Source organism: Aspergillus ibericus (genome assembly GCF_003184845.1).
Source record: "Aspergillus ibericus CBS 121593 unplaced genomic scaffold BO80scaffold_22, whole genome shotgun sequence".
Taxonomy (NCBI): domain Eukaryota; kingdom Fungi; phylum Ascomycota; class Eurotiomycetes; order Eurotiales; family Aspergillaceae; genus Aspergillus; species Aspergillus ibericus.
The window spans coordinates 303,975-328,946 of NW_020292120.1; the positions used below are offsets into that span (position 1 = coordinate 303,975).

At 53.2% G+C, this 24,972-nt stretch overlaps 9 protein-coding genes and 1 non-coding gene across 10 annotated transcripts; 5 read left to right on the top strand and 5 right to left on the bottom strand.

Annotated features, from left to right (window-relative positions):
• Positions 1 to 86: 86 nt before the first annotated feature.
• Positions 87 to 1,143, top strand: BO80DRAFT_445553 (60S ribosomal protein uL10; the record flags this gene model as incomplete). The annotated part of the gene is made up of 3 exons (XM_025721494.1): positions 87 to 260; positions 315 to 384; positions 446 to 1,143. The coding sequence occupies 3 exons, from the start codon at positions 87 to 89 to the stop codon at positions 1,141 to 1,143; spliced, it is 942 nt and encodes a 313-aa protein (XP_025574819.1).
• Positions 1,144 to 1,920: 777 nt separating this feature from the next.
• BO80DRAFT_383198 (uroporphyrinogen decarboxylase HEM12) lies at positions 1,921 to 3,473 on the top strand. The gene is made up of 4 exons (XM_025716915.1): positions 1,921 to 2,006; positions 2,062 to 2,103; positions 2,206 to 3,129; positions 3,183 to 3,473. Exons 1-4 carry the CDS (start codon positions 1,952 to 1,954, stop codon positions 3,251 to 3,253), a joined length of 1,092 nt encoding a protein of 363 aa, XP_025574820.1. The 5' UTR covers positions 1,921 to 1,951; the 3' UTR covers positions 3,254 to 3,473.
• BO80DRAFT_425654 (cytosine deaminase) lies at positions 3,182 to 4,049 on the bottom strand. The gene is made up of 3 exons (XM_025719570.1): positions 3,808 to 4,049; positions 3,467 to 3,732; positions 3,182 to 3,373 (listed from the first exon to the last, which is right to left on the bottom strand). Exons 1-3 carry the CDS (start codon positions 3,964 to 3,966, stop codon positions 3,352 to 3,354), a joined length of 447 nt encoding a protein of 148 aa, XP_025574821.1. The 5' UTR covers positions 3,967 to 4,049; the 3' UTR covers positions 3,182 to 3,351.
• Positions 4,050 to 5,661: 1,612 nt separating this feature from the next.
• Positions 5,662 to 7,681, top strand: BO80DRAFT_100330 (type I HSP40 co-chaperone YDJ1). Its single transcript, XM_025713322.1, has 4 exons — positions 5,662 to 5,963; positions 6,030 to 6,099; positions 6,188 to 7,006; positions 7,061 to 7,681. The coding sequence occupies exons 1-4, from the start codon at positions 5,928 to 5,930 to the stop codon at positions 7,375 to 7,377; spliced, it is 1,242 nt and encodes a 413-aa protein (XP_025574822.1). The 5' UTR covers positions 5,662 to 5,927; the 3' UTR covers positions 7,378 to 7,681.
• A 416-nt stretch (positions 7,682 to 8,097) lies between these two features.
• BO80DRAFT_t177 lies at positions 8,098 to 8,209 on the bottom strand. Its single transcript has one exon. It is a non-coding gene; the product is annotated as a tRNA-Met (tRNA).
• A 713-nt stretch (positions 8,210 to 8,922) lies between these two features.
• Positions 8,923 to 11,893, bottom strand: BO80DRAFT_383207 (putative GARP complex subunit Vps53). The gene is made up of 3 exons (XM_025716916.1): positions 11,646 to 11,893; positions 9,791 to 11,583; positions 8,923 to 9,735 (listed from the first exon to the last, which is right to left on the bottom strand). Exons 1-3 carry the CDS (start codon positions 11,722 to 11,724, stop codon positions 8,995 to 8,997), a joined length of 2,613 nt encoding a protein of 870 aa, XP_025574823.1. The 5' UTR covers positions 11,725 to 11,893; the 3' UTR covers positions 8,923 to 8,994.
• A 179-nt stretch (positions 11,894 to 12,072) lies between these two features.
• On the bottom strand, positions 12,073 to 14,976 carry BO80DRAFT_425660 (mRNA export factor mexA). The gene is made up of 3 exons (XM_025719571.1): positions 14,261 to 14,976; positions 12,537 to 14,075; positions 12,073 to 12,484 (listed from the first exon to the last, which is right to left on the bottom strand). Exons 1-3 carry the CDS (start codon positions 14,681 to 14,683, stop codon positions 12,440 to 12,442), a joined length of 2,007 nt encoding a protein of 668 aa, XP_025574824.1. The 5' UTR covers positions 14,684 to 14,976; the 3' UTR covers positions 12,073 to 12,439.
• Positions 14,977 to 15,257: 281 nt separating this feature from the next.
• On the top strand, positions 15,258 to 17,338 carry BO80DRAFT_425661 (retrograde cargo receptor ERV46). The gene is made up of 4 exons (XM_025719572.1): positions 15,258 to 15,354; positions 15,421 to 15,726; positions 15,795 to 15,975; positions 16,036 to 17,338. Exons 2-4 carry the CDS (start codon positions 15,534 to 15,536, stop codon positions 16,976 to 16,978), a joined length of 1,317 nt encoding a protein of 438 aa, XP_025574825.1. The 5' UTR covers positions 15,258 to 15,354; positions 15,421 to 15,533; the 3' UTR covers positions 16,979 to 17,338.
• A 380-nt stretch (positions 17,339 to 17,718) lies between these two features.
• BO80DRAFT_476012 (PH domain protein) lies at positions 17,719 to 21,621 on the bottom strand (the record flags this gene model as incomplete). Its single annotated transcript, XM_025723222.1, has 4 exons — positions 17,719 to 20,899; positions 20,955 to 21,112; positions 21,171 to 21,521; positions 21,606 to 21,621. The coding sequence occupies 4 exons, from the start codon at positions 21,619 to 21,621 to the stop codon at positions 17,909 to 17,911; spliced, it is 3,516 nt and encodes a 1,171-aa protein (XP_025574826.1). The 3' UTR covers positions 17,719 to 17,908.
• A 790-nt stretch (positions 21,622 to 22,411) lies between these two features.
• BO80DRAFT_100455 (uncharacterized protein) lies at positions 22,412 to 22,890 on the top strand. Its single transcript, XM_025713323.1, has one exon. The coding sequence runs from the start codon at positions 22,575 to 22,577 to the stop codon at positions 22,848 to 22,850; it is 276 nt and encodes a 91-aa protein (XP_025574827.1). The 5' UTR covers positions 22,412 to 22,574; the 3' UTR covers positions 22,851 to 22,890.
• The last annotated feature ends 2,082 nt before the right edge of the window (positions 22,891 to 24,972 follow it).

A 24,972-nucleotide genomic window follows, 5' to 3' on the forward strand; every position in this document is an offset into this window, starting at 1 on the left:
TCAACGTCACGATTTAATTCGGACATCCACGAACTCGAAACTTTCCCTTGCCCTTAAACATCCTATCTTCAGTGAAATAAGGAGACATGGGGGGCAAGTCCGCTACCAAGGCCGCTTACTTCGATAAGCTCAAGAGCCTTCTCGATGAGTACAAGACTGTCTTCATTGTCGGTGTCGACAATGTCAGCTCTCAGCAGATGCACGAGATTCGTCTGAGTCTCCGTGGCGAGGGTGTTGTCCTGATGGGCAAGAACACCATGGTATGATCCTTCAGTTTCAGAATTTCTGGAATTGTGTGCTGATGAGTTTTCCAGGTTCGCCGTGCCATCAAGGGCTTCGTTACCGACAACCCGGAGTACGAGCGTCTGCTCCCCTTCGTGAAGGGTACGTGAGATGATAACCTGAGAAGACGCAGATGAATCAATTGGCTAACGTGCTGGTTTAGGTAACGTTGGTTTCATCTTCACCAACGGTGACCTCAAGGCCGCCAAGGAGAAGATCCTTGCCAACCGTGTCGCTGCTCCCGCTCGTGCCGGTGCCATCGCCCCTGGCGATGTCTGGGTTCCCGCTGGTAACACCGGTATGGAACCCGGTAAGACCTCTTTCTTCCAGGCTCTCGGTGTCCCCACCAAGATTGCTCGTGGTACCATTGAAATTACCACCGACCTCAAGCTCGTTGAGGCTGGATCCAAGGTCGGTCCCTCTGAGGCCACCCTGTTGAACATGCTCAACATCTCTCCCTTCACCTACGGTATGAGCATCACCCAGGTCTACGACCAGGGTCAGTGCTTCGGCGCCGATGTCCTCGACATCGAGGAGTCTCAGCTCCTGAAGGCTTTCACCTCCGCCATCAACACCATCACCACCATCTCCCTGGCCGTCGGCTACCCCACCCTTCCCTCTGTTATTCACTCCCTCATCAACAGCTACAAGAAGGTTCTTGCCGTTGCTATTGAGACTGAGTACAGCTGGCCCGAGATTGAGGAGCTCAAGGACCGTATCGCCAACCCTGACGCTTACGCTTCCGCCGCTCCTGCCGCCGCCGCCGCTGCCCCTGCTGCCGGTGGTGCTCCCGCCGCTGAGGAGGCCAAGGAGGAGGAGGAGGAGTCCGACGACGACATGGGCTTCGGTCTCTTCGACTAAGCATCTTGTGTCAATGTTGCACGAGATATGACTGCCATGTATTAGATACTTTTCTTGCCGGTCTTGACGATTTGGTAAATGAAAATGATTGTCATGGTCATGAAACAATGATCGCTTTTCATCTAGATATGGACGTAGCCACGTTCCATGATCTGATGAACTGAAAAGGTGAGCTTTGATTTTTTTTTTTTTTTTTTTTTTTTGCCTGTGCACTTGCACTACACCCACATCAATTCTCACGGTGAAATGATGATACAATTTTTAACTCGTAGCCACTGGCTTTGAAGATTAAAAACAGCAACAACAAACACTCTAATTTTTTGCTGACACCGTCTTGACTTTCTTGCTATTTGACACTCAATTCTTTGGCGATCTCATAGCTAACAATTGTCTCAGGTTCACAGATCTACTGTAGTCCGGGTTTGATATCCATGCGCCGGTTCATTTCCCAACGACCCCGGTCCTGGGAGTCTGAGTGTAGTGTTGCGAAGAGCGTAGTATGTCTGAATGTGACTGTTATCATCACACCGTGGAAGGAGGATTACATTACTATATATATAGTATATCTTCTCAACTGAAACTCAATTCAACCGACCTCGTTTGTTAATTCAGCTTTTGCGATGTAAATCTGTGATTTACCAAGACGGTCCTAGATGTAACCTACCTGTGAACGATCTATCTAAGGCTTGCTTTGGCCACCGAGTGGTCGGTTTGGAGTCCGAGGTAGCCCGAGGCAGCGAGCGGCAGGACTTGCATGTCATGACCCCTCCGCAAGGTCCCCTCCATCCCTCCCACATCCCACGTCAGAATGCAGCACCAATTTGAGCCATTGAAGAACGACCTCTTGCTGAGGGCCGCCCGCGGTAATTTAGGATCTCAATGATGATGCACCAGTAGACAAGACTGATATCATTGCAGGCGAAAAAGTTCAGCGCCCTCCGATATGGGTCATGCGCCAGGGTATGCTTCACCTTCAGCGAACCGCGTCTCATTCTCCCCTGCCAAACATCCCCCCCTCGAAGAAAAGCTTCTGTTCACTGACTTATTTCTTTCTATCTACAGCTGGTCGTTATCTCCCCGAGTACCATGAAGCCAAAGCCGGCCGCGACTTTTTCGAATGCTGCCGTGACCCCGAAGTCGCCTCGACCTTGACCCTCCAGCCCATTGACCGGTATTCCGGACTCATCGACGCCGCCATCATCTTCTCTGATATCCTTGTCATTCCCCAGGCTATGGGAATGCAGGTCGAGATGGTCGACAAAAAAGGCCCCCATTTCCCGGAACCGCTGCAGTCGCCGGACGACGGACAATACGAGAAGGTGATGCAGAAGCAGGTGGATGTCAAGTCGGAGCTTGACTATGTCTACAAGGCTATTACCCTCACTCGTCACAAGCTGAAGGGCCGTGTGCCGTTGATCGGCTTCTGCGGTGCCCCGTGGACTCTGCTGTGCTACATGGTTGAGGGCGGCGGCACGAAGCTGTTCGTTCAGTCGAAGAAGTGGATCTACAAATACCCCAAGGAGACCCAGGCTTTGCTGCAGAAGATTGCCGAGATATGTGTGGAGTATCTGGCTCTTCAGGTGGCGGCGGGTGCGCAGCTGGTGCAGGTCTTCGATTCGTGGGCGGGTGAGCTGTCTCCGGCTGCCTTCAAGTCGTTCTCGCTTCCGTACCTGCGACACATCTCGGCCAATCTGCCGAAGAAGCTGAAGGAGATGGGCTTGGAGCCTGTCCCCATGACGGTCTTCGCCAAGGGCGCATGGTTCGGGCTTGAGGATCTCTGCGAGTCCGGCTACAATGTTGTTGGTCTGGACTGGCTGCACGACCCGGCTGAGGCGAGACGGATTGCCAACGGCCGTGTGACGATCCAGGGCAATGCTGACCCGGGTGTTCTCTACGGAGGCCGGGAGGCTATTACGGAGGCCGTGGAGACTATGGTTCGCGGATTTGAGAAGGGCAAGCAGGGCTGGATCGCCAACTTGGGCCACGGTAAGTCTTGACAGCGACTGAGAATGGTTCAAGAAAATGCTAATATCGAATAGGTGTGACTCCTTTTGTCAACCCGGATGATCTCAAGTTCTTCTTTGAGGAGATCCACCGCCTGACGGTGTAAAGTGGTGCTCAGCATGGCCGTTATTGCTTGCGGTTTCTGAATATTCATAGGAGGTCGGCACTCTGACTGGCAGTATGCCCGATCTTTGTAGCCAAAATTTATTCGGCAATGTCCTCGTTCCTGCAGGTACATCCTGGTCAGCTTGAGTTACGTTAAAAGCACACATATTTACTACGATGCCATGCAAACTCCAACGGAATGAATGAGTCATACCAAAGCGCGGGCTGTTCCTTCATAAACTTCTCCATCAGCTGCTTGCACTCCTCATTATCCAAGACCACGACTTCCTTGCCGCGGCTCTTGAGATACTCCTCCCCGCCCATGAAGCTCTTGTTCTCGCCGACCACCACGCGCTTCACCTTGTAGAGTATACAGGCACCAGTGCACATGTCGCAAGGCGAGAGGGTGGTGTACATGGTGGCACCTTCGTAAGCGGAGGCGGGCAGACGACCGGAGTTCTCGAGCGCGGACATCTCGGCCTATGACAGTAGGAAGGTGTCAGAACCCAATACCCGTGTCTAGTATAAAGCGGATCTAGAGAGGGGTCAACGAACATGCAAGACCGCGCTGCCCTTCTGGACACGCATATTGTGACCGCGGCCCAGGATCTTGCCGTCCTTGGAGACCAAAGCAGCTCCAATGGGCACTCCACCCTCGGCAGCACCCAGCTTGGCTTCCTCGACAGCGGCGATGAATCCGGGATCGGTCTCCATGTTGAGTGTGGTGGTTATGCGGCGTAGCGGGTTTCGGGTAACAGTAAACAAAGGGGATGAAAGACGGGCACAGGGTAGCAAGCAGACTGGGGAAGAGCTGGGGAGCAAACTCTGTGGTCAACTGCCGAGACGACTGGACTGACCCGCATCCGGCTGGGTCTGCGGAGCTTCACGATAATGAAGAGCCGATATAGATACGGAGTAGATAGTACATAGATAGCTGCGATCTCGGGGTATTATTACATACTTATCTGTTATTCTACGAGGATTGTACGTGCACGCGATAGTCTCTTGGGTTGTGCCATGCAAGTACTCTTGCTTTGGGGATCGACATGCATAAGCGCAAGCTCCCTAACAGTGTTCAGACCTGTAGATCTAGACAAAGAGGTGATGGTATTATATACGGGGCTTGTCTATAGTCCACAAAGGTCAACTCGCGACATCACGACCCAATGCAATTGATAGTCACCGTCGGAGACAGCAGAAAAGTCATGATATCAGCACCCCCATAGTCTGCAACAATGGCTGATAAACGCGGCGGGACCATTGCCCTATCGACTCTTATCGCATGGCGATGGCCAAGAGCCATGGTCGTTACAAGAGCCACCGGGATTGTCCTCCTAGTTCTCTTTATCCGCATCGCATCCCAGACAACCTCCCGCCGGGGTCCAGGTGACCGAGGCCAGTCGGCAATTGGCGATGGCGGCGAAAGGAACTCCAGGTGGGGATCCGACAGGCTTTTCCCCCTCCTTCCGCATGGGGCTAATCGCTGCTTATCGATAAGGCCGGATCAGCCACCGCCCGCCACTGTCCGGGGTGCCTGAGGCAAAGGCCTGTGCCACTGGGCGAGGGAAGAATCTGATCCCGGACCCAAGGCAGATCCGGGAGGTTACATCAAAGTTTATTCCTGCAGGTTCTTCCTGGAGGTTACCGGTTGTATTGGGGGTGTTTGACGCCGTAAGATGTAGATGGCTTTCCGAGACTTGAGGAAAGTGCCCCGTATGATTGGACCACGAGATCTATTTAAGCCCTGAGTTGTAGATGCCTCCCTGATTCACGCACCGTTGTATTGGAGGGTAGAAGTTGATGGAACTTCCCCAGCAATACAGCCGGTAAAGCCTTTGGGTCGCAAAACCAACCAGGCCAGCCCGAGGATGACCTCTCCGCGGTCACAAACCCTGTAATTACGGCTCGATTGTCAGCGGTGGAAAGGCTGCGAAGTTGGTGGAAGCGCGCAGAATTGCATCGAAGCAACCGAAGCCGCGCTCGGGCCCTGAATGTTGCGGGTGACGGATGGTCGAAGCAAAGAGAAACAACACCATTCAGCCTGGCAGCCTGTTGATGCGGGCGCCTTCATTTGTTCAAAAGCGCGGCATTCTCAGTCCCTTTAAAGATCTGACTTTTAACTTCTCTTCCCCCCTTGATCTTGTTGTGTTGCAACCAGCTTGAAGCGCAGTGACTCTGGACTATACTTCCCGGAGTTTCGCCCCATCATACCTCCGGTATTAATTACGGGATCTTGAAACGCTTGGCGTCCGACCCCAACGCTCGTGCGGCCAAACGACCGTCAATTGGTGCCTGGTCCTGGTAATCAGATTACGTCGAGTCTTCGTTGTCTCGGCCGCCGCCGCCTTGTCGCCTTGTCGCCTTGTCGCCGCTCTCTCTTCTCGGTTCTCCTGGTTCTGATTATCTCCAACTTCCTTCTTCCTCCCTCCTCATCCCATCTACCTGTCCCGCTCGCGGCTTTGAGACTCCCCCCTCTTCCCCAAGAGTCCTCTACCCTCTCCGGTCTCATCTCTTATTTTTTGTCGCTTGTGTTCCATACCCCGGTGTAAGGTTCGCACGGATCGATTTTCTGCTTCGTTCCTCTGAAAAGTTCTTGTTTCTTCTATATCCGCCCTCGACTCTTCTCGCACACACTTCCTTTTTCCCCTTCCTTTCTATTTTAGACACACATCACAATGGTCAAGGAAACCAAGTTCTACGACATCCTTGGGGTATGTTCTAGATTTTCAACGTCTGACTGGGGCCAACCCACATGGAACTAACGGTGAGGCTATCAGGTTGCCCCGACGGCCACTGAGGCCCAACTGAAAACCGCATACAAGAAGGGTGCTCTGAAGTACCACCCTGGTAAGTGTCAACCGGACCACCAGAGCGGCGCTTTTCCGCCAGCTGTCGATCGGTCTTTCGCTAACGGTTTATTTTCTCCGCCATTCAGACAAGAACACGAACAACCCGGAGGCCGCTGAGAAGTTCAAGGAACTGTCTCACGCTTATGAGACGCTCTCCGACCCCCAGAAGCGTGGCCTCTACGACCAGCTCGGTGAGGAAGGTCTTGAGCATGGTGGTGCCGGCGGTGGCATGGGCGCAGAGGACCTCTTCGCCCAGTTCTTCGGCGGCGGCGGCGGTTTTGGTGGCATGTTCGGCGGTGGTATGCGCGAGCAGGGCCCCAAGAAGGCCCGCACCATTCACCACGTGCACAAGGTCAACTTGGAGGATATCTACCGCGGTAAGGTCTCGAAGCTGGCTCTCCAGAAGTCGGTTATCTGCTCGGGTTGTGATGGTCGCGGTGGCAAGGAGGGTGCTGTCAAGTCGTGTACCGGCTGCAATGGTTCCGGTATGAAGACCATGATGCGCCAGATGGGTCCCATGATTCAGCGCTTCCAGACCGTTTGCCCCGACTGCAATGGTGAGGGCGAGATTGTCCGCGAGAAGGATCGTTGCAAGAAGTGTAACGGCAAGAAGACCGTTGTGGAGCGCAAGGTTCTCCACGTTCACGTCGACCGTGGTGTCAAGAACGGCCACAAGATCGAATTCCGTGGTGAGGGTGACCAAATGCCCGGTGTTCTGCCCGGTGATGTCGTTTTCGAGATCGAGCAGAAGCCCCACGCCCGCTTCCAGCGCAAGGACGACGACCTCTTCTACCAGGCCGAGATCGACCTGCTCACTGCTCTTGGCGGTGGCGCCATCCACATCGAGCACCTGGATGACCGGTGGTTGACCGTCAACATCGCCCCTGGCGAGGTCATCACTCCTGGTATGTGCATTTCTGCGACGATATAGATTTCATGAACCTAACATCATTTTACAGGCGCTATCAAGGTTATCAAGGGCCAGGGTATGCCCTCCTACCGCCACCACGACTTCGGAAACCTCTACATCCAGTTCGACGTCAAGTTCCCCGAGAAGGACCAGCTGAAGAACCTTGAGCTGCTCGAACAGGTTCTTCCTGCTCGCGCGGAGCAGTCCCAGGCCCCGCAGGACGCCATGGTCGAGGACTTTGAGCTCGAGGATGTTGACTCCAGCGAGTACTCTCAGGCACGCGCACACGGCGCCGCCGGCTCGATGGACGAGGATGATGAGGATGTTCCTCCTGGCGCTGAGCGTGTGCAGTGCGCATCGCAGTAAGCGGGGTGATAGGGGAAGGTGTGCTGGGGCTTGATGAAATTCGCTTATGATACCATGTGAGGGGTTTCGGCCCCGGTACTGCTCGGTTCTGTTTAGTTCGCGATGATTGATTTCTGCGATGGCGTTTGCACTAAGATTCGGGAGATGAAATGGAGATTTCTTTTCGTTGGATGCATTTCCATGACGGGGCTTGATTCCCATGCGTTAATGTTGTCTTTTTTCTGTCATTGGGAACGGGGCATGATGAGTGGATGAGAGATGTGATACGAGTCGTTTCCATATTCCATAGTTGGGATGACTCTGGTGGGACAAGGTTGAGCGTTTATAGCTTATAGACTACACGGTTGGGTATTTGCTTACTTTGTTGCTGGTAATCTGCCATCCGCTTAATAGCCATAGCTGTTTGAATGGTGCTCGACATTGGCCATTCTACGACCCAGCCCTCAGCCCTCTATAAAATACAAGCAACCACCCCACACCACTCGAAACTCCAACTAAACAAAACAATCAAATACGTAATCCCTACCCAGCACACAAGACACCACAACGCCGTACATTCCTCCCAGCAAAAAGATATACAGGGTAGCAACCCCACCCACCCATCCTCTAGATCCTCGCGGTCCACTCCACTCCACCCCACCACCAGCAGCCCCCTACACCCCTTCAAAAAATCAAACCTCACAACAAGTGTAAAAAGGAAGGAAGGGGGAACAAAAAATCTGTCCTCGGGGAGGCTCGAACTCCCGGCCTTGGGATATCCAGGAAGTTAAGACCTTCCTAGTCATATTGTTATATATGAGACCCACGTGATAACCAACTACACCACAAAGACGGATTATGGATTTTTTCTGGGTGTAATGGGTAGATGGGCTGGGGTTTGAGGAAGGGTAGAAAGGGAGGAGAAGGGGGGGGGGGGGGGGATGAGTGAGTGAGTTTGTTGCTTGATTGCTTGGCTGAGTGGGTAGGAAGGAAGGAAGGAAGGTAATCGATGTGGGAAGTACTATACCTATACAGGGTATAGGTCAGATAGGAAGGGGAGAGAACCCATCTGCGTGATGGGATAGAATGAAGCGGTGTGTATCGCGTCTGACTGAGATGAATTCATCCTGTGGGGGATGGGGGATGGGAGATGTAGTTGTTGCCATTACTATAGTTCTAGGTTTCATCTAGAAATAACTTCCTTGGGGTTTCGAAGAGGGTCGGGGTGGGATGTTGTAGGGATGTTGCTGGTTTTTTTAAGATGTATGTCTTGAGGTGAAGGAGGGTTACTGCTGTGTCCCGACTGGATACTTTTAGACAGACTTTTCTATGTTTTTTTTGGGGGGGGGGGGGGGGTTGTTGATTTCAGTAACTTATATGTATCCTTCCAAGAATTAATGAACCTAGCCCCTACACACCTACTTTACAGATTGAACAGTATCTGGGTATGTGTGGGACATGATAAGTGGTAATAGCAATTGCAGGCGCCCTGCATGAGGCAGGTGTTGATTAGATGACATGGTATCTAACCAACGTGTATGAATTAGAGCAAGTGCACCTCACCATCATTTCAAGGAATCTATAACAAGGACCTACACGTACAGACAGTAATATATGCTATTCGCTCGAAGATATACATTAATTGCCATCATCACCGCCCCGTCCAAACCGACCCCCAAACCCGCCTAGATCTCGACGGAAGAATTTCCCAAGATTCTTGAGATTCTCGTTCAGGTTCCCGGCCGAGGAGATACCTTCGCCTGGTGGCTGCATCTGTCCTAAAGGTCCAGAGGTGGACGGGCTGGTCAAGGCACCGGAGATGCCGCCTCCGGCGGGACTGAGACTCGTCGTGTTGGAGGAGCTCATCGGCGTTCCGAAGCGATCAACGCCGTCCTTGGCGGCAGAGATGATGGCGGACCCGAGCATGGTAGGGTCGAAGCGGGTGGTGGAGGCGCCGATGGATGCGGCGGCTGATGTGCCCAGGGTGCCGAGACCCAGGCCCTGGGAGACTGTGCTGGAGGACGGGGTGGTGGTGGTCTGCAAGGCTGCTAGGATGGGGTTGCTCTGTTGGAGGTTTGCTGCGTAGCGGTCGGATGCACGGTGGATTTGGAACAGTTCTAAAAGGTGGTTCTGCTCCTGTCGACTGCGGATTCCCTTCATGTCAAGAATCTTGCGGAAGTTCGTATTGTTTTGGTCCGCAATGTGGACCAAGTAGGCCTGGACGAGGGCTTCGGGGGGAGATGGCTGAACCTGGAGGGTCTTGAGGAGAGCTTCGATCTTCGCAAAGCTGGCGTTGACGCGCTTTACAAAACCCGCTGGCGCGGGGCTGGGGAGGAGCGATGAGAGACCGGTCTTGAGGGTGTAGGCGTCTAGAAGCATCTAATATCACCCGTCAATACTGGTGCGCTTGTACGGGTGACTGGGAAAGACCTACCTGCTCTGCGCCGGTCTCCGAGACTGGTTTGCACTGGAAGATGTTGGTGATGAATACGTTCGAGATCAGCTCTACGACATGGTCTGCAAACGCTCGGGCGTATTGTTGCTTATGCAGCAGCTGCAGAAGTTCCGAGCATTTCGTCTGCGTCTTGGACATGAGCTCGCCGACGTAGGAGCTCTGGTCGCTGACGCTCTCCAGCCGGTTCCAGGGCGTGTTGCGCATTTCCCGCCAGCAGGGCTCCAACTCAATCTCAACCTTACGCACAAGCCCTCGCACAGCCGCAGATGCAATGCCCATAAACGAGTCGGCTTGACTCTGTAGGTCCACTGTATGTTTTAGATTCTTATCGAGCCTGCCCTTGATCTTCTCCTCCAACTGGTTGCAGGTCGTGTAGCAGTAGTCCGCGGTGTTGAGAACCAAGATCAGGTCCTCAATATCGGGGACCTTTGATGGAGTGTGCCCGGTCGGTCTCTCGCTGATATAGTAGAGTAGAACCTGGGTGTACTGATCGAGGTACTTGGCGAACACCTTGGCCAGGTCGGCAAGACTCCCACCCGTAGATAGCTTCGCGCATTGCTGCAGCGAATGCCGGTAAAACGTGAAAAGGTCTGTGGAGGAGGATATGACAATATGCGAGTCAAACTCTTCGTCCGGTGGCTTTGCAGGTTGTTGCCGATACTTGGGTATAAGCGCAGCCAGCTGCTTGTCCTGGGCTTCAACCCACACGCTCAGATAGGGCTCGAACGCCTCGGAGATGGCCTGACCGAAGACAGGCGCCTCACTCGAGGCAAACGTATCCGTCGAAGGGCGGGATGGGCTGACGAAGCGCCGCTCAAGGGAGTGTTCAAAGTCCAGCGTTTCCTGCAGACACGACAGTAGCAGATTGACATCGATCGTCTGCCCATTGCGCACGGATCGGGAGAGAATCCCCTTGAAGTCCTCTCGTGTGCCCTCGCAGAAGACGTTGGCCAGGATCTCGCAGACCTTCCAAGATGCAGGAAAGATGGGTCCGTACTCCTCGTCGTAGATCTTCAAGATGCGCCGGAACCATGCATACCGCCGCGATATGTTGTCTAACGACCCGGCCTCTTCGTTGTTCCTGAACACCTGACGATATTCGCGCAGCTGGAAGTTGCAATACCAGGTCACCAGCCTAGATTTTGCGTGGTCACCCAGTGCATCCATAACCAAGCAGCCCTCCGAAAGCACCGGCCTCTTTTGACCCACTTCCCCCTTGGCGAATGCCAGCTCGAAGTCCTCGCAGACCTGCTCCAGAAGCTCCCGTTGTATGTCCGCAACATTCCTACTAAGCAGAGCAATCTGATCAATTGAGCGGTACGACTTGAAATGCGCCATCAGCTGAATCACCGCCTGCAGCAGCTGAGCACAATCCCGGTACTGCCGCGTGCGACCAAGGGAACGGAGTTGGTCGTAGGCTGTGGTGAGCATCTGCAGTCTCTTTAGCACCGTCATGGATAGGGTGAGATTCTTTTTCGCATTGTCCAGCTGCTTGATGTCCGCCGTCATCTCCGTAATGGCTAGCTCCGTCCTGGACGCGCGGTCGCGCACATCGTCGATCTTCCTGAACAGCTCCGTCAAGTCTGCCTTGGCGGCCTGGATGCGCTCGACGCTCTCCGCATTGGACGTGACCTGATCCTCCACCAGTGCGCCGATATCGTCGTCGAGCTCGTCTTCATATTCGCAGAGGGTCTGGGACACTTGGGACACGGACGACAGCGTGGAGGGGTGAGAGAAGATTGCGTTCAGGTGGTCGATTGGATCATAGTCCGCTGTAGATTTGGGTCCGTTAGCAAGTTCCGCGGCGAGACGGAGTCGTCAATGGCGGCCTCACCTGCGTCCAAAGGGTCGAGATTGGCCGCTCCATTGGAGGAGGGCATTTGGCCGGGGGTGGTGGTGGTAGTGGCGGACATTCCATTAGCTCCTGAGCGTCAACGCCAGACACATGCTGCAATGCCAGCTAAGGGGCATCCGCCAATTCAACATGTAAGCATAGGCTAAAGCGAACGGGCGACTAAAGGAGCGAAAAGAACCGAACGGAGAAACGAGCAGCTGTAAGGACTGAGGGGGTTGTTGATGATGGGGCCGGAGTCCGGGAGTTGGCGACAAGTCAGTCAATCCAATCAGCCACGGGCAGCTCCTTTAGCGCACGCCCGCTCCGCAGCGCCTCGTCATCGCGCCGCTTTCTGTTTCCATCGATCTAGTCTCTACAATAGTACAAACTAGATATGAACTACTAAATATGGTGCAGATGAAATCATCAGGCAGCAATCCTGGGGCGTCCGCCCCACTTTTTGTTTGTTATCTTGAGGTGGTCCCTGTACAGCGCAAGTCTCGCATCTATATGGACATCAAAGTCGTCGCGGTCTTTTATTGTACATCAAAGAGAGGTTCTGAAAAAGTCGCAAGCCCTAAAGCAATTCGCCCAAGCCATGCATAGCAAACAACACAACAATAGAAAAGTACTCCAATCAAACACCACCAGATACCCCCCCCCGGCACGAAATCCGAGTATGCGAAGACCAAATCGGGTCGACACGAAGCGAGTCGTTCACGAATGTTCCCGTTTGGTCCATTAATCTATCTCCTTTGTCTCCCCCTTGTCCGTCCTTGTCCTCCCTTGTCCGACTAAACTGCAGGTAGGAAAGCTTCCGGAGGCAGCGTTCCCTGTGCCTGTAAGATACAATTAGCGAAGGCCTATCGGAAGGATTGAGTCAAGTCTTACCTTAAGTTCCCCAAAGTTCTTCAAGGCAGCCTCCATGTTCCAGCCATTTCCAGACAAGGCCATCTCGGAGTATTGGAGTGTCATCCGAGTGGTGGAGCTCATCTGGAGCACCAGCTGTTCTTGTTGTACTTGCGTGTCCGCTTTTCCAGGCGCCGGCATGCCGTAGCCTTCGGGAGCGCCTGGCACTGCCACTGTTTGAGGCGCTGCCTGAGGTGCAACAGGAGGAGCTGCTTGAGGTACAGCTGGCAGGCCCTCCGGGGCCCATGCTTCATGTCCACCATAGGCCCGCAGGCAGAGGATATCACTGATGACCCTGATCCCGCCCATACCACCACCGGGTCCGAGAATGAAGGTTCGGTCGAAACTCCGGGTTTCAACCTTGGTTCCATTGATTTCGTCAAACTTCCCATGCACCATGATGAGAAGCCCACCAACACCTGTGGTGCTTTGTCCGGAGGCATCAGGAAGCCCCGGGATTGGGTAGCATTCAATAAGCCACTCCTCGGGGTGCGCGGCGATGTCGGGATGCCTTGTGGCAGGAAGGCTGGTCCACAAATCGCGGATTTTCTCCACACCGGTGTATGTGCGTGACATCCGTGCAGGGAGATGGCTAATCTTGAGCAGGTTCCTACTCTTCTTGATATACGGATCCCAGGGCGCAGGCTCTGTTTGTTGGGCCCTGGGAGCCGATGTGTTCACATTGAGCGTGAACGTGGAATGATTGTCGTAGACGCCACTGAGCAAGTCGCTGCGGTCGTTGTCATAGCCCGCAAAGAAAGCCCGGACGAAGTTCTCTGCAATTTGACCCTCGTCCTGGAAGTACGGCGCCTGAACAGGAATCGGCGTCTTCTTCTGCGCCGCCAGTTCCTCGGCGGTTCGAACTTCGACATTATTCAAAAACCGGAGCTTGGGATACCACTTCAACATTGTATCCTTGAATGTGGGATCGGCGCTGAACGGAGTGTTTGATAGGTCGAGAAATTCGAGGTTCCGGAACTTCCAACGCCATCCAATCAACGACTGGGCATCTTTGAAATCGTTATTCGAAAGGTCGAGATTCTTCAAATCCGGGATCGTCTGCGCTAATGTCGTCACGGCCGTAATGTTGGCCAGTTGATTGTGTGCAAGGCTGACACTTTCCACTGCCTCTCGGCGCGCCGTGGCATTGTCGAAGTTTAACTCCCAGACCTTCATGAGCGCCGGGAAGAACTTCGACTCGGTGGAGGTGCTGCCAAAGATTCCCATAGATAATAGATCCGGATCAGTTCCCAACTTTGAGAGGTCGAGTAGTTTCGTCTGTTGGGTATAACGTCTGCCCAGAATCGTCGTCATTTTAGCCTTGGTCTCGGCGGCCGAGGACGAGCTGCCATTCTGCGCCACGCCGGACAGCATAGGCTGATCCAACATGCCACTCATAGACCGGTCATACTTTTCCGTCGTCAGAGGGGCACCTGCAAAGCTAAACCCATTGATCTGAAGCATCCTATCCAACAACTCCGGTCGGATAGAGACGATAAGCGCGTCGCCTTCGACCCGCGACTAGTGAACGTTAGTAAGGCGTAAGATACCTTGAACCCGCAGCCATCCAAAGGAACAAACGCCAGAAGAGCCTAAGCAAGCGCCGATCGTCGTTCTGAAGGTACCATCCCCGAAACGAGAGCACATCGGAGAGGAAGATGCTGATGATTCATGTCGATGACCGCCAAGTCTAGTGTTGCACATACCTTTGTTATCCTTGCGCGTGTGCCAGCTTTCGAGTCGGGTGAGCTAAGTTTCTTTTCGAGAAATGCGATGAGAGATTCGAGACCACCATCGCGGTTAGAAGCGGCCTTGCTTTGCTTCCAGCCACGGACGATAACCTGTTCCAGACCACTGCCTCGTCCTCCCTGTCGGATGTTCGCTTGCGAGTCTGTGTTGCTGGAGATGGCCTTCTGGATCGCATCCATGGCTTTGTTCGCTGCCTGCGTCCGCCCTGCCCCGCTCGAACGACCAGAATCGCCACGAGCCTTCTTCCCGCGGTTCCGCGTCGAGCCTGCGTCCATCATCAGATCACCTTCCCGATCGACCCGAGCAGTAGCACCCCGCTTGCGGATGCCCCCGCGATCTGAAGCACCCGAGCGGCCGCGAGAACCTTTCCCGTTCTTCATCTTGACAGAGGAGGGGTGTGTTGTCGTAGAGGAGGGGTCGTAGGTGGTGACGGGAGGAGGGTCGTGGTCGAGTTTTAAGTGTTACGCAGGCCCGAAGAGCGCTGCGCGCCTTAGTGGTTGGAGATCGACTCAATCGGCATACACCGATAGATGCGGAAGAAATCGTAGGAGGAGTAGTAGTGGAATGAGAATAAGATTTGATATTGGGGAGATAGTCGAGAGGTCGTAGACGATCCCAGTGAAGTAACCGCCAACCTCGTTCTGCAGCTCAAAGGATGAACACAGGAGATTCTTGAGTCAGTGCAGAAAAAGTGACGTGAACCACCAAAAGCATTTCCGCGACGCTGGGTGTCACGTGGGCGGCCAGGCGCAGACGCCCCACGTGATACGTCAGCACCAGGCACGGGAAGTGGGCCAATCAGAGGCTGTAGTCTGTCCTTTGGCACAGGCGGTAATACGCGATACCGATGCAGGCAAGCCGGGCGGGCAGATTACGAGGCTAATCCCGAACAGGAAATATTGCTACAATACCGTTTGTTTCTCCGCTTCATCAACAGGACAGCTTGTTAGTTATCGATTCCACTGCCTCTCTCAAGGAGTTGATCGCCACACAACGTGCGCAATTCGCGGCTCTCAGTCGCTCACTCTATCTTCCGACTTCGCTCGCGTAGGTCGCCTCGTCTTTGTCCCCTCCTTGCTCGATTCAATTACGCTTACATTCAAGTTCTCGCCAACAGGCTTCATTCATTCATTCCCGCGGGCACTAGCTGGTCTTTAGTCGGTCCAACGATCACCCTCGAATATACTCAACCGCTTCCCCGGATTCATGTCGATCAATTAAATTAGAACAATGCCGGCGAAATCGCGATTCACAAGGCTAGATGCCTTCGCTAAAACGGTCGAGGATGCGCGCGTCCGTACCACATCCGGTGGTATCATCACCATAGCCTCGTTGCTGGTCATCTTTTGGCTTGTGTGGGGAGAATGGCTGGACTACAGGCGTGTGGTGGTTCTGCCAGAGCTGGTGGTCGATAAGTCGAGAGGTACGATTGAATGCCGATTGCCGGATAGTCACAAAACGAGGAGCGATGGCTGATGGTCCTTCATACAGGCGAGAAGATGGAGATCCACCTGAACATGACCTTTCCCCGGCTTCCCTGCGAGCTCCTGACCCTGGACGTGATGGATGTCTCTGGCGAGCAGCAGACCGGTGTTGTCCACGGTATCAACAAGGTTCGCCTTACTTCTGCCGCAGAAGGGGGCAAGGTTATCGACGTCAAGGCCCTGGAGCTGTAAGTGGCCCTTTCGATTCACTTTTGCCAGCTCCGTCGCTGACAATGAATTGCATTCAGTCACTCCAAGGAGGAGAGCGCCAAACACCTCGACCCTGAATATTGCGGTGAGTGTTACGGTGCGCCTGCTCCCTCCGGTGCCAGCAAACCAGGTTGCTGCAACACTTGCGACGAAGTCCGGGAGGCCTACGCACAGCAGCAGTGGGCATTTGGCAGAGGCGAAAACGTTGAGCAGTGCGACCGTGAGGGCTATGCGCAGCGCATTGACGCCCAGCGCCGCGAGGGTTGTCGTCTGGAGGGTGTCCTCCGCGTGAACAAGGTGGTCGGTAACTTCCACATCGCACCCGGCCGTAGTTTCACCAGCGGAAACATGCATGTACACGACCTCGCAACCTTCTTTGAAACCGACCTGGCAGACTCCGAGAAGCACACCATGACTCACGAAATCCACCAGCTGCGATTTGGACCTCAGCTTCCGGACGAGCTGTCCGATCGCTGGCAGTGGACGGATCACCACCACACCAACCCTCTGGACAACACCAAGCAGGAGACCAACGAGCCCGGCTACAACTTCATGTACTTCGTCAAGGTGGTGTCGACCTCGTACCTCCCCTTGGGCTGGGATCCTCTGTTCTCTTCTTCCATCCACTCTGCCTACGACCAGGCCCCTCTTGGTTCCCACGGCATCGCCTACGGAGCAGAGGGCAGCATCGAGACGCACCAGTACTCCGTAACCTCGCACAAGCGCTCCCTGATGGGCGGAGACGCCTCTGACGAGGGCCACAAGGAGCGTCTGCACGCCGCCAACGGCATTCCAGGCGTGTTCTTCAACTACGACATCTCCCCCATGAAGGTCATCAACCGGGAGGCCCGTCCCAAGACCTTCACCGGCTTCTTGACCGGAGTGTGCGCCATCATCGGAGGTACCCTTACCGTTGCCGCAGCCGTAGACCGTGGTCTCTACGAAGGCGTCAGCAGAATCAAGAAACTCCACTCGAACTAAGACCACCACCACCAATTCAAACCAGAGAACAAAACAATAAACCCCCATAAATCCCAAAAAGAACCCCAAGAAAGGGAGAAAACAAAGTGAAACATGCAACAAGTGCCATCGAAGAGCGAGCGTCGTATGGAGTACAGGGGACGAAAGAAGGAACTCCGGTAGTTCAGGCGTTTTATCTATCTATCTATTTTTTGGGAACTGAGTGACTCATTGATACACCTTTTATATTTGGTATTGTTTTGTTTTGATCATAGGTGAGATGGGTCGGTAGGTATACAACAGTACTCAGATCTATGTCATTGGGACTTGCGGTCTCTTTCTTGGAAACTCCCAACTATCTAGGTACTATCTACGTCGTCATGGTCGAGTCTTTAGTACCGTATCCTAAGATCTCGTAGCATTTTCTAGTAGAGCAAGGGCTGGGAAGGAGGAGATTCAAGAGCTAGTCCTACGGTATCTGGACTGTGAGACGTGCTTCAGACTCTTCGCCACGGAAATAATGGACTTGGGTTTTCGTTCATTAGCCAAGCCAATGGGTCCATACTGCTAATCTGATTCGGTGGGTATTAATTGGAAGAATCTGTTTTGGGAGAAGAAATACTGCTAAGTGGTATAGCTACCAATGTCGGCTGTGTGATGGCACCCTGAAAAGAAACAGATACCCATGCCATGCTTGAAAGATAAAGAACGTTTCCAAATATACTCCGTGGACCTAGAGAAATGATCGCTGCAACCCCTAACGTCCAAGAAACATAGCAAGTGACTTTCTAGGCATTAGAAGTCTACCTCTAAGATGGAAGACAAGCTCACGGGCTAATGCAAGAGATAGAGCAAAGAAGGGACTAGATCATGAGAATCACGCAAAGAAAAGCAAGTTGATCGGATATAGGAGACAAGGAGATGGGTTAAAAAAGAGGGGCGGGAACATACTCAGTAATGCATGGTGTTCGCATTACTGACATAGCCAGGATGCTGGCCCAAAGGCTGGCTTTGCTGGTAAGCTGGGGGCGTTTGCGCCTGCTGCGACGCGAACTGCCCGTACCAAGACTGGCGCCGGGGCTCCTCTGGCTGGTAAGCCTGATTAAGAGCATCCCAGGTGCGGCTCGCGGTGGGAATGTTATAGACACTGTAATGGTTGCCCTGGCTGTATGCCGGTGTTGAGTTGTTTGGAGCACCTTGCTGCTGCTGAAAATGTTGCTGACGTTGTGCAATTGCATGCTGCACCATTTGGTTGGACACTCCTTCTCGGATACTCTTTTTCTCGCGCTCACGAGCATCAATCGCTCCAACCAGACCCATGGGGTTTACCGGCGACGCCTGGGTCTTGTGAAGCCCAGAGATATCGAGAAGAGGTGCACCAGTCATCCGAGATACATGTTCCTGCTCACGGGCAGAAAGATGCGATGAAAGTTCATTGTAGTTCAAGACGCTGCTGGCACCACGGGAGTGAGGGCGAAGCGGCGCATCGCGACTGCCAGACAAGTGTGACTGCGGCCGAGAATTGTTCGCCCAGTCGCCAGAGATAGGCCGAGGAGGGGGTGATGTTGAAGAGAGCGTTCGGTGGTGGGCGTGGTTCGGGGGGCTGGGGGCTGACCGTTGTTGCACGAACTGCTCCGCTGTGAGCCTGCCTGGAGTGGACGGACGCGGGGCAGCCATACCCGGCTGCCACATCATATTGTTACTTGGAGACCTAGAGTGCCGACGTTCTGCCTCGTGTGAATCTTGTCTTTCTGTTGCATTCGAGTCGCTTCTCTGATGTGCCGATTTCTTGAGAGTGTCCCCGGTATTCGGACGTCCAGTAGTAGGCAGATATGTTAGGGTCGGTCCGAAGTCGATGCTCGGAATTTCAGCACTAAACTCTAGTTGCGCCTGGTCAACGGTGTAATGAGCATCGCCGATGACCAGGTCTTGCTTCGGGGGCCCCGATCCCACGGTCTTCAAGACCCCCATCCTGGGTCGAGGAATCGACTTAACAGAGCGTTTGCTGTAGACGGACCCTCGAGTACTGGCATAATCAGGAGAGGCTGCAGATGCGTCATCATAGACACTCTCCTCATCTTGATGGCTCTCTTTATCGGGGGAGGTGAACGAAAACTGGCGGGATCCGACCCAATTCAGAACCGCTTCGTCTACCGTATGACGCAGATCCTCGTCACTAGGCTCTCCTGCAACACTCGCAGCGTCGGATTCTCCGAATTGTTGCCCGGCCACGGGCTTCCGCTTCACGGCCTTTGTGGTATCTAAACGAAGGCTTTGCCTCTTCGGTATAGTCAGCGGCGGGCCGAAATCGCTTGAACGATCCTCAGGTGTCGGTGGGCCTTGCTCCTGAAGGATAGCTCTCTTATCGCTCGTATCCGATAAAAGCGAGGGGGCACCCTGTTGATCGGAGCCAGTATTTGATGTGAGGGGACTGGGCTCGTTAGAATCTCTGATCGTTTCGTGGCTACCCGAGGGGAAAGAAGCGCCAAGCAGGTTCATGCTCCCAGAGGCAGCGAGAAGCTGTGTAAGAGTGGCATCAGACATCCTATTGTTGGCTTTTCTCAAGTCCGGCGAGGGCTGGGGCCGAGTGGCAGGCATCTCTCCTGGACCATGTGTGAAGGCTGGAGGATGGACTACAGGTGAGGGAGGAGATGGGGAGCGGAAGCGATGCCCAAGCACCTCGTCGTCAGAGTCTGCCTGCTGCTTTTCATCGCTTTCCGTGTCCACCGCACCAGTGCCAGGACGTTCACTATTATGCGGTACCAGTTCATGAATAGAGGACGGTGGAGAAATGTCGGCGGATGAATCTTGGGCCTGTCTTCTGATGGAAAAAAATGCAGTAGTGTCCGAAGAACCCCGAGCATGATGGATTGGAGAGATGGAAACATCACTGGGGGCCTCACGCAAAACAGCGTCACTAGACTGATTGAAATCCAGCCGGGTTTCAGGGGATGTGCAGTTGCGCTGTTGTGGACCGGTGCGCCCATTGCCTTGCACGTTCGAAATTGTAGTGGCTCGGAAACGTGGCTTACTCGCAGAGATGCTGCTGGTTCTGCTTCCAGAAGCCGCCATACGGCGTGCCGTTGCCTCCTTGAGCTGCTTTCGCCATTCTGCCTCACTCCAATTCTGACTGCCTGGTGTCTGCATCAGACCAGCAATATCTAGGATATCAAGATAACCATAGCGCCGTTGATTTGGGAAGGCAAACATAATGCTCTTAATGTGGTTGGTAGCGGCAATGAGGCGGGTCGGTCGCCCGTACAGGTTAAATGTGTCAAACGTAGGTACGAGGAATCGGAGCATCATCTCAAACCCAGTGATGGCAGGATGAACTTCGGGCATGACAAACACAAACCCATCTGTAGTCGACTCTGGTTGTGAATGAATCGTAATCTTTCCTTCAATCTTGACCAAGGTCGACTGATCAATCAAGGCTTTTGACTGAGGGTAAATAGCGTAAGCAGCGTATGCATCAGTAATAGTCGCAATAGGCCTCGCCTTCTTGGTTTTCTTCGTATCGTAGAACTTGATGTCGCCCGTAATCAGTCTGGGCGCACGATCATATGCCGACTTCTTCTTGATTGACTTTTGCGCCTTCTGGAACTCTTTCTCATTGGGTGGAGTGATAACAAACCAGCACCGTCTCCAGGGTGTGCCTGCTCCAAATCGCACACGAGCCCAATCCTCGTGTTTGTGACGGTGACGTTCCAAGATGGACCGGATATTGTTGAGACCTTTGCCTTTCCCCGCGATGATCGAACCCGTATACGCCTCGTATAATGACGTGTGTTCGAACAAAGCCAGACGTATAGCTGCCGTCCACTGTGTCAAAGAATGGAAGGAATTGAAATGCAAAAGATACCGATTTTGGCCCGCGGAACATATACTTAATATGTTCTTCAGGGCCTGGGTCTCTTGGTTTCTTGTAGGCAGTGTTTCAAGCTAGATCAAAGACAGTCAGCCAACAATTGCAAAGGCTATAGTTGCGATATCTCACCATCTTTATTGAAGCGTCTGCCAGGTTAATGAAAGTAGGGTTGACATCTTCCCCTTCTTCTGCGGCGTCCAGCGCTGTGGCATCCCATAGAGAAAGAGCAGTGCCGACAAGTTGCGCATAGCATTCAACCCACTGTCGATCAGAACAGGGCCGGCCATCTGCGACATTCAATCATTAGTACAAATTCCAGCAGTGCCTGACCCTTGAGGTACCCACGGATGTCCAAATCATTCAATTTTAGGAAGTACCCCTCGTGGTATAACTTATTGGCATGGGTGTTTAGATATCCGAAGATTGGCTGAAGCTCTGGAAGTGTATCCTGCGAAAGCTCCAGCAACGGAGGAGTGTGAGAAAACAATGCCGACTCAGGCCGCGATAGGACTCGTCGTTCGGTGTTTGGAGTCCCACTTATCGGCGAAGCATCGAGAGGCGAAGGGGTGTCCGAAGAAGGTGTATCTAATCTTTTCGGAGGATTGTTCAGTGTGAGGGAGGCCGACGATGTCCGATGATGCTGTCCGAGGTTGTCTTTGCGGGACGAGCCCCCGAACACCGACATCAGAGAAAGTACTGTAGCGCACGAGCGCAATAGACGTCAACCATGATTGTTCGAATGTTCTGGGGGAAGTACCAAGCCAGGTGCTAACAACTTACCTCGCGAACGACCCATGATGGCCAAAGTCCGTCGTGGCCCAGACAATCAAACTGAAGACCGGCTTTCAGCTAACTGGATATAGTATGCGGGTCACACAACTGCGCAGAAGATAAAGCCAGATAGTGTTGCTATGCAGTAAATCAAGAAAACGAACGAGAGACGAGGAAAATAGGTGAAAAAGGAAGTGTATCGAGCCCAGCTCCTTTGCAGGGAGATAGCGACAATAAAGTGTCAAGACCCGCCAAGACTAGATATGGAAGTTTGATTCCATGAAGTATCCGGTGGGAACTTTGAGGCGCCCGAAAGAACGAAAGGAGCGGAAGGGCAAATAAGAACGCGGCGGCGCTGGAACGACCGCCAAGATGGCGGATGATGGCGCAAAGTCAGCTTGCAAGCGCCTGACTAGACCACTTGATGTCTCAGTTGCTTCGGCGGAGGAGGCGGGAGGGCAAGGGTCGGAAAGCGAGAGAAGGGGAGAGGAAGGGAAATATACTATGGTCGAACGAGTGAGGCGAGAAAAGGCAAAGCTGGACGGAAGACGAAGAGGCGTAGAGGGTAGTGAACGGAAGCACAAGACGGCGAGCGTTGAAGGAGATCAACTTAGCCAGCCAGGGCGTGGGTCTGAAGGGGAGAAAGTGTAACAAGTGTTACCGGACTTATAGTACTGTCGGCTTGTTGTTTCTCTTTTGAGACCAAAGTAACGGGGAGCGGATCCCGCTTGGTGGTCCGATTGCCTCTTCGTCCTGTCTAGCAGCAGCTGGTCGATGCTGCCCCTCAGGAGATAGTTGTGAACAGAGTCCCGACAGAGTGGGTGATGCCGTTGAATGGAGATGATAAGGAGCCACCTATACGAAAAGAAGTAGAGGAGAGGCCCTAAAAATGACCTCAGGTTAATACCGGGTGGTGGAGGTTACGGTACCGCAAAGTGGTTCTGGCCGGGTTGTCTGCCTGGCGGCTGGCGTCATCGCATGTGGCTACAATCGACTAAACTAATGTACTTACTTCAGGTGGTCCCAGACGGACGGGCCAGTCTCGCTTTTCTTTTGTTGCCCTTCTTGACCTCCGATTCCCTGCCCCTAGTGCTCGACCCCGATTTGATCGCTTCAGGCACCTCCTCATTCCAGGCAGATCGGCATGGGATCAGAGACTGCAGCCCAGCTATCTACGGGGACAGTACCCGGGACTTTGTTTGTTGCCTGCCGGGATCTCTTCAGCTAGTCTTGTTCGATAGCCTCCCTCGCTGACAGGAATGGGTCGCTAGGGACAGCAGCGACCAAAAGAGAAGGAAAAGAAAAACAAAAAACAATAATAAGGGACACCCATATCAGTATTTATTCTCGGTCAGCCATCTTACCCATGGGTGGCCTGGTGGGTTTCGAGACTTTCCAACCCCCGCGTATCCGACCTTTGCACCGCCTCCAATCAGCTTATTCCGTGAATAAAAGAGAGACCAATCTGATGGTTGAATCGCTCCCTCCACCCAAATATAGAAACCGCAGTCCTGCATGTCTTAACCCAACTGCCACTACGCAGTAGTTACTGGCCAATTCCACGTCTCGTTCTTTGTCCTCTCCGCTGCTCGTAAACCGGTGTTTCTCGCCCACGAGGTGAGGAGAAGACGGAGCCAACGTAGACGCCAAGTGCAGCCTAATCAGCCCCGGGATCTACCCATTGGTCCCTTCCTTAGCAGCCAGATGAACTTTGACCGGCCAAGACGGTGCAGTGCGGAGGAGTTCTCGGGCTGTTGTCTGGTTGTATTGATTTGCCTTACCGTCCTTACCGGAGTAATCTGCGTCGTGTCCCTTGTGTAATAGTAGGAGGAATGTAAGGCAATGAATACTATGGGTATGGCCCGGGACGCACTGCCACAGGCCCGCAGTGCCACACGACATCAGATGATCTTGGCGGGAAGCTTCACTACCAATTCTGTTCTCCATTTACCAGATATACTTTCACTATAAATAACCGTACTATTGTGGTCACACACAGGCCCCATGCTGTAGGAACAAAATCTCCCCGGATGGATTTTGATGGATTTCCGGTCACAATCAACGCAGAGCGATCAAACAGGAATAGTCCTTAAAGCACCTACCCCTGCTAAGGTTAGGCCCTAAGAAGTAAAACCGTTTAGTTCCGAATCTAAAATTATAAGCGACTGGGGTTAGCACGCTGGTCTAAGTATGACAAGGACCCGTTCTGCGTCTTAAATGCCGGAATCACAGGAATGTCCGGTTGCTGTGGACATAATGGAACTGGAAGAGAGAGGCTATCATGGAATTCCAGCCCAGCCCAAGGTGGCTGTGGTATTCTCCTTTGGAACGGGGTTGGACAGAGGGCATCAACTTTATTCATGCTGCTGCAGGTTATGTAACCTTAACCAGGCTGTTAATACTGGGTATTTGCCCCGTTTATAATACGCTCTTTATCATCCAGCATCCTGTCCTCCAGGCCAGTGACCCTACTAAAGGCTGTGACTGGTCAGCAGCGCAAGTGACCAAATCATGTCCATCTCTGGAAGCACGTACGTAGTGCAGTCCGCAGTCCATGACCCACCAGTCAGGGTATTCCCCCCTTAGTTTACTAAGCCTGCGGAGCTCCCCAAAGATCGCGGGCTTGACGCGCAAACTCCTAGCAGCGATCATTGCTGAATGGGAGTTAATCTCGGCAGTGTGACCTCAGCAGTTAGGATCCATCGCGGAAGCTTCTCTGACCACGTACGATGTACTGCGCATGTTCTCCATTATTCATGCAGATCAATCCAGTTTTCTTCCTTTGTCTCCGCGCTTGCAGATTTCAGTCAGTTGATCTTTGTTCCCCTGGCATATCATTGGGACACGATGACCAGATCAGCCCTGCTTCTGTCATGATGCAATTCTGGTCGCTGGGGCCTACGCGAATTTCCTTGCCATGCCTTATGCTGACTTGCCAAGATTTAGTGGACGGGGTGGCAGACTGAAGATCCTCAACTCTGAAGCGATCCTCCGCCACTTGGAGTCTTGTCGCGTTTCATATCTGATGGAGATTTTCCCTGTCTCCACCGGCTCTGGCAAACTTCCTGAAGTCTGCTGCAATTGAGTTTTGGTTTGAGAACAACGGAGTAAAACCAGACCATGATAGGATTGTCTTTAGTCAGTGTGTATCATATTTAGTTATTGTATCCGTACAGGGTCCTTGTTAGATAACCTAGTTTAAGTACAAGGAGAGCTATGCCCCTCAAGCAAAGACCTAGATGGGACCAGATGCATGGCAAAATGCCGGCCCCACGATGAAGGGATTGTCTTGTTGCAGATATCCTGCAGGGTCTTCTCGAGCGGCGTGACTGCCGTGACCCCGAGCCTTGATCATATATCGCAATGGCATCTCCAT

What these genes read in the sequence shown, in the direction of transcription:
- BO80DRAFT_383198 (XM_025716915.1), top strand. Translation starts at nt 1,952, where the DNA reads ATGCAGCACCAATTTGAGCCATTGAAGAACGACCTCTTGCTGAGGGCC. An exon ending in CTTGCTGAGGGCCGCCCGCG is followed by an intron (nt 2,007 to 2,061) that starts GTAATTTAGGAT and finishes ATATCATTGCAG; the next exon opens with GCGAAAAAGTTCAGCGCCCT. An exon ending in GATCGCCAACTTGGGCCACG is followed by an intron (nt 3,130 to 3,182) that starts GTAAGTCTTGAC and finishes AATATCGAATAG; the next exon opens with GTGTGACTCCTTTTGTCAAC.
- BO80DRAFT_425654 (XM_025719570.1), bottom strand. Translation starts at nt 3,966, where the DNA reads ATGGAGACCGATCCCGGATTCATCGCCGCTGTCGAGGAAGCCAAGCTG. An exon ending in AGGGCAGCGCGGTCTTGCAT is followed by an intron (nt 3,733 to 3,807) that starts GTTCGTTGACCC and finishes CTACTGTCATAG; the next exon opens with GCCGAGATGTCCGCGCTCGA. An exon ending in AAGGAACAGCCCGCGCTTTG is followed by an intron (nt 3,374 to 3,466) that starts GTATGACTCATT and finishes ATGTACCTGCAG; the next exon opens with GAACGAGGACATTGCCGAAT.
- BO80DRAFT_100330 (XM_025713322.1), top strand. Translation starts at nt 5,928, where the DNA reads ATGGTCAAGGAAACCAAGTTCTACGACATCCTTGGG. An exon ending in AGTTCTACGACATCCTTGGG is followed by an intron (nt 5,964 to 6,029) that starts GTATGTTCTAGA and finishes TGAGGCTATCAG; the next exon opens with GTTGCCCCGACGGCCACTGA. An exon ending in TGCTCTGAAGTACCACCCTG is followed by an intron (nt 6,100 to 6,187) that starts GTAAGTGTCAAC and finishes TCCGCCATTCAG; the next exon opens with ACAAGAACACGAACAACCCG.
- BO80DRAFT_383207 (XM_025716916.1), bottom strand. Translation starts at nt 11,724, where the DNA reads ATGTCCGCCACTACCACCACCACCCCCGGCCAAATGCCCTCCTCCAAT. An exon ending in TCTCGACCCTTTGGACGCAG is followed by an intron (nt 11,584 to 11,645) that starts GTGAGGCCGCCA and finishes CCAAATCTACAG; the next exon opens with CGGACTATGATCCAATCGAC. An exon ending in CGGAGACCGGCGCAGAGCAG is followed by an intron (nt 9,736 to 9,790) that starts GTAGGTCTTTCC and finishes GGGTGATATTAG; the next exon opens with ATGCTTCTAGACGCCTACAC.
- BO80DRAFT_425660 (XM_025719571.1), bottom strand. Translation starts at nt 14,683, where the DNA reads ATGAAGAACGGGAAAGGTTCTCGCGGCCGCTCGGGTGCTTCAGATCGC. An exon ending in CACGCGCAAGGATAACAAAG is followed by an intron (nt 14,076 to 14,260) that starts GTATGTGCAACA and finishes AACGTTCACTAG; the next exon opens with TCGCGGGTCGAAGGCGACGC. An exon ending in AGAACTTTGGGGAACTTAAG is followed by an intron (nt 12,485 to 12,536) that starts GTAAGACTTGAC and finishes TGTATCTTACAG; the next exon opens with GCACAGGGAACGCTGCCTCC.
- BO80DRAFT_425661 (XM_025719572.1), top strand. Translation starts at nt 15,534, where the DNA reads ATGCCGGCGAAATCGCGATTCACAAGGCTAGATGCCTTCGCTAAAACG. An exon ending in GGTGGTCGATAAGTCGAGAG is followed by an intron (nt 15,727 to 15,794) that starts GTACGATTGAAT and finishes TCCTTCATACAG; the next exon opens with GCGAGAAGATGGAGATCCAC. An exon ending in GACGTCAAGGCCCTGGAGCT is followed by an intron (nt 15,976 to 16,035) that starts GTAAGTGGCCCT and finishes AATTGCATTCAG; the next exon opens with TCACTCCAAGGAGGAGAGCG.
- BO80DRAFT_100455 (XM_025713323.1), top strand. Translation starts at nt 22,575, where the DNA reads ATGTGGCTACAATCGACTAAACTAATGTACTTACTTCAGGTGGTCCCA.